The sequence below is a fragment of the Eucalyptus grandis genome, chromosome 4 (assembly GCF_016545825.1).
Source record: "Eucalyptus grandis isolate ANBG69807.140 chromosome 4, ASM1654582v1, whole genome shotgun sequence".
NCBI lineage: Eukaryota > Viridiplantae > Streptophyta > Magnoliopsida > Myrtales > Myrtaceae > Eucalyptus > Eucalyptus grandis.
The window spans coordinates 26,302,047-26,307,439 of record NC_052615.1 but is presented as its reverse complement, the minus strand read 5'-3'; the positions used below and the strand labels follow the sequence as shown (position 1 = coordinate 26,307,439).

The 5,393-nt window shown below is 34.8% G+C and overlaps 1 protein-coding gene across 1 annotated transcript; it reads right to left on the bottom strand.

Annotated features, from left to right (window-relative positions):
• Positions 1-1,208: 1,208 nt before the first annotated feature.
• Positions 1,209-1,709, bottom strand: LOC120292585. Its single transcript, XM_039310850.1, has one exon. The coding sequence runs from the start codon at positions 1,707-1,709 to the stop codon at positions 1,209-1,211; it is 501 nt and encodes a 166-aa protein (XP_039166784.1).
• Between the last annotated feature and the right edge of the window lie 3,684 nt (positions 1,710-5,393).

The following is a 5,393-nucleotide window of genomic DNA, read 5'->3' as shown; positions in this document are numbered from 1 at the left end:
GAATAAAAAATGAAATACTATCCCAAGTACAAGAGATGACACACTTCGGACTTCGTAGTGAAAAGGAAGGAGAGAACAAAATTTAGGGCCATGAGCTTTTTCTAGCGGCCTTATGTGACAAGGGCATTTTGGTAGGTTGTTTGAAAAGGTTGTGCTCGTAGCCATATTTAAACAGCCAGATAATCTAGGTCGTTATTGTATGGGCAACAGCTACTAAATAATTGGAATCAGGTACTTGCCCTAATTCTCACACTCCTTTCTTTGAGCACTCTTTGTTTAGGAAATATCAACAATTCAAAAAATATTTACTAAAACAATGATTTGCTTATAAAAATAAATTGATGAATAGCATTTCAATTATCAACAAAAACGTTTAGCTCTAGATTATCATTGATAATAACAAGATTTTCCTTCGACTAATTTTTCCAAAAAATATCAACAATCATTTTTGGAAAACAATATTTAAACATTATTTTCTTTTGTGAAACAAAGAGAAAAAAAGTGTCTCATTGGTTGCCTAATAATATTGGGTTGTATCCATTAGTGTTTGCTCCAGTGGCCACCCTTTCATGTTGGAAGGAGGGGTAGGGGGTTCAAATCTCCACTTTCTCAGAGGGATTAGGGTGATGGTGATTTAGTTTTAAGCGTGGGTATGAAATTAGGGTGAGGACGATTTAGTTTCAAGCATGTGTTTTAACTTCCACACCCTGCAAGGAAGCAGAATAAAAATTTGAGAGTGAAAGTTAGAGTAGAAATAAAGTAGAACCAACAAAAGGAATAAAAATATATATAAAATATGACCAACAAAAAATCTTCAAAGGACCAACCAAAAAGAAAATATATATATATATATATATATATATATCGAGTTGTGTAAAATCTCCGGATTGGGAAATCCCATGACTAGCAGATGCATAATCAAGCAAAAATATCAAATCAAATGAAACAAGAAGAAACTGCAAGAAAGAAAATAGAAAGTGGACAAAACAAACAGCTTCTAATGTTTAGTACAGAATCTCATCCTCCAAAGTCAAGAAGAGCAACTCAAAAATATACGAACCCAATTACATAAGCAACTCAACTGGATTCGGTGATTCTCTAAATTTTCAGAAATCCATTATGCTCAAGCGACTTGATTGATCATAAAAAAGTAGTCATGCAAGCAGCAAAACGAACGGTTCAAACCTCCATTCGTCCTCTCGCATCTGTTAGTGGAAGTTGTAACTCTTCATCGTGATCGAACCCAAGCGCGCACCTGGGAAAAGGTCGTCGTTATGTTGATGCACGCTCCTGGGTCTCTTCTGCATCTTTCTCAGTCTCTTGCCACCCGCCAAGAATGCCAGATCCTCTTTGATTTCTTCACTCGACAGAGCCACCGGAAACTTCCTTGTCCTCTCTGGAATCTCCTTCTTGCTCTTCGTTTCTACGGCCGTGTCTCTCTCAGGATTGCGATGCCCTGGCCGTGTGTCCTTTCTTGGTCTCAAATCCCACGGCTCCCTTTTCTTCTCCTCGTCTTTCTCCACTGGACTTGGGTTGATTCGCGTAGTACTATCGTCGTTGTCGGCTTTTTCGCTTTTCAAAGAGACACGAAATACCAATCTCCCCTCGATCTCCAAATGTTTCTTCGCAGACATGTCTTTTGAAGAAACTGGGGAAACACCGGAGGTATTCTCGGGAGGAGAAACCGGAAGACCATCGCCTGCTTCCATGAATGACGAGCAAAACAATAGAAAATAAGATGGCGATTAGGGTTTGGTGGAAGTGAGAGTCCCAAATCTACAGTCCTAACAGACTTCGGCTTTTTAAGTTTTAAATGTTTCTAACTTCTGAAAAAATATCTGTTTTCAAAACTTGATTGGCAAGGAACAAAGAAAAAAGTTTCTTCAAACAAAAGTTGTTTTCTTTTCTTTTTCCTTTTTTTCTTTTTTCCAAACAGAGGTTTCTGAATTTAACATTTGAAAGCTCTCTTAAAGTCCACATGTCAATCTTGTATTCAACAAATTTTGTAGGAGCGACTTTATATATTTATACCTGCAAAGGCACGTAAATAGTGTGTTTGTGCAAGAAATTGACATTTGAAAGATTAGGTAAAGTCACTTTATGTAAAGAAATTATTGATATAGATACACACAACAAAGAAAAAGTATTAATACCCATCGGAAGAAAAGATCATTTCAAGATTTTAACTTCCTTCAGGAAGGTTGTTCTAAATTAGAAAATATGAAAACAAGATAAAATTATTAATTTATTCATTTGTCAATGGACATAACACATGCAAAATAAATAAATGAGGATATTTAGAGGGGAAAAAATTACTGTTCCTTTAAAGTAAGACTTTCTTTTTAATTTACACTAGTCCTTACGCACGCTGCATGCGAGTCAGATTGTCTTTGTATCTGTTTGCTCAATCAACAAAACAACACGTGAGATTGCTTTGCGAATGCTTTATATGATATAAGTTGGTGAAATAGGACTGACATTCTCTAGGAGTTATTATAAAAGTTCAATTTGTAAAATAATCAACAAAGTGTACTGACATTTTCTCTAATGTAAATTATAATCAAACTGTTCACCTCCTTTTACTCTCACTTGTTCAACAAAGTGGAATTGACCTCAGAGTTTTTTACTTTTCAAATATTAATTGATCTCAAAGTTTAAGTCACTTTCATCTCCTTCAATTGTTATTCATTTATTTTTATTTTTATTTTTATTTTATTTTTTTTGGTGCTGTTTCCTTCTACCTGTTCCCTAGTGGAATTTACCCCACCACCCTAGCTTCTTTACTTTTCAAATATTTTGAACCCTCTCACCTTTAGGCTGAGGATCAGCAGTCACTTTCATCTCCTTCAATTTTATTCATTTATTGCCACATCACAAAGCACGGAAAAATTCCAAATAAAAATTTGAAGTAGAGCCATTTTCTCAAAAAATAATCTAAAGTGCACTTTGTTTCCAATAAGGATTTGAAGTGGCAAAATCAATCATATCAAGACCTCAACTTGTTGGTTGGCCAAATATTTGTTGGTAGAGTTTTCTGATGACCAAAATGGGTTAATTTTGTTTGAAATTCCAAGTTGATTAAAGATCGAGTTCTTCCTTTAAAATTTCACGTTTTCTTCTTCCTCTCCCATTACTACTGAAGCAAATTATTCTCACCTAATCCTCAGTTGCTCTGTGGCCACTCTTCATTGCTCCTCACCTGCTCCTCGCAAGCTCCCGTCAATCGTTAGGCATCATCTCTCCTTTCCCAGGTAAGGTGTTCATACTTGGGTTTGAGCCAGATTTATTCATGACCAATGCCTTGATTCACTTATTGTTAGCTTTCAAAAGACCTAGACTGTCCGCTGATGTTTGACACCCGGTTTATTCTAGATTCCTTTTGCTGGAATGCTTTGACTAATGGCTTGATTTTATACAGAAGCACGAAAGGACAAGAAGAATAATAAGCAAATCAAACATCTACATAACCCGATGATAGAAGAATGAATGTAAAAAATATGTTAACTGTGTTCACTCCCATGTGGAGGAAGCCCAATGAATAACAAGCACAAAAAGGTTTGAGCCCATATGATAAGTCATATGGAGAAATAGCGTTTTTCACTATCTTTTAAATTATAGCCACCAAGAAGTAATTAGAGACGTAGTAACAAGCAAAAAAAATTGGTATTTGGAAGCTGGCATTGGAGATTGATTTGTGGTCCAATTGAGCTGAAATTTTGTCAATGTGTTCATGGCGCACTCTTCTTGAATCTATACTGTTTGATTTTTGTCTAAAGCTCCATACACCAGGTTTTCTTGAATTGATCAAAACTTGCATTTTTGGTCAAATTTGTCTTTGATCTTTTGTGAAATTTATGTGTTTTACTAAGAATGATGTTCTTAAGGTCTTTGCTACTATGTACCTCTAGTATTTATTAAAAAATAACTTTGTTCACCCGATTTTGTCAATAGTGAAGATTTATGGGTGGACTGTGGTCTAGTGGTTTTTTTATCTCCTCACACCGATGAGGTTTTCCACATAAAAAAAAATCATCTTGTGTTTGTGTGTTTGATATTTATTTTGCTCTACTATATCGGTTTCTATTAGGTTTACACAAGAGAGAAGATTATTTTATTCCGTTGTGTTAAACCGATATTGTCTAGGTTGTTACTATTCTCCCATCAAAGTGGTATAAGGGCTTTGGTTATTGCTTGATTTTGATTCCTTGTGTTAAACAATTGAAATGAATACAAGTAGAATGGTTACATTAAATGGTTCAAATGATCATATTTGGAAAGAAAAAATGGAAGATCTTTTATATGTGAAGGATTATTATTTGCCTATATTTGTTGAAGAGAAATCGGAGAATAAAATTGATCATGAATGGTCTATATTTCATTGTCAAAAACATGGTTATATTAGGCAATAGGCGGATAATAATGTTTTGAACCATATCATTGAGGAAACAAATGCACGCAATTTGTAGGATAAGCTCAAACAGTTATATGCTCGAAAAATTGGGGATAATAAGTTATTTATGATAAAACAAATGATGGCTTTGAGATATCAAGATGGTACTCATTTGATTGATCATTTAAATTCTTTTTAAGGAATTATCAACCAGTTAGCTGCAATAGAAATCAAGTTTGATAATGAGATACAAGCGCTATGGTTGCTTGATACTTTACCAAACTCATGAGAGACGTTTCGAATGTCTTTGTCTAATTCTGCCTCGGATAATACGATTACCAAGGATTTAACCAAGAGTAGTGTTTTGAATAAAGAGATGAGAAGAAAGACACAAAGATTATCCCTTTCACACTCTGATGCCTTAGTTGTTGAGAAAAGGGGAAGAAGTGAGTCTTGAGGTTCGAGAAATAAAGATAAAAGCACATGCAAACACAATAGATTTGCTAATATTGAGTGCCATTATTGCCATCAGAAGGGACATATTCAAAGGTTTTACTGTCAGTTCAAAAGAGATACACAAAAAGAGAAAGGTAAAGAGAAGAAAAGTGATAAAGACAACGATGACAATTATGTTGCTACACTTAAAAAAGACTTTTTCATTGTCTTTGATGATGATGCAATGAATCTTGTACATCATAAAAGCAGTTGGGTAATTGATAGTAGTGCATTTTTCATGCTACATCTCATATGGATTTCTTTACATCATACAAGTTAGGTGACTTTGGATCTATGAAGATGGGAAACAATGGGTTGGCTGAAGTCGTAGGCATTAGAAATGTGTGCCTAGAGACTAGTAATGGCATGAGGTTAGTATTGAATAATGTTAAGCATATACCTGATATTCATTTGAATTTGATATCCACAAGCAAGCTGGATGACAAAGGGGTATCGCAGCACTTTTAGTGATGGTCGATAGAAGCTTACAAAAAGTTATATAGTTGTA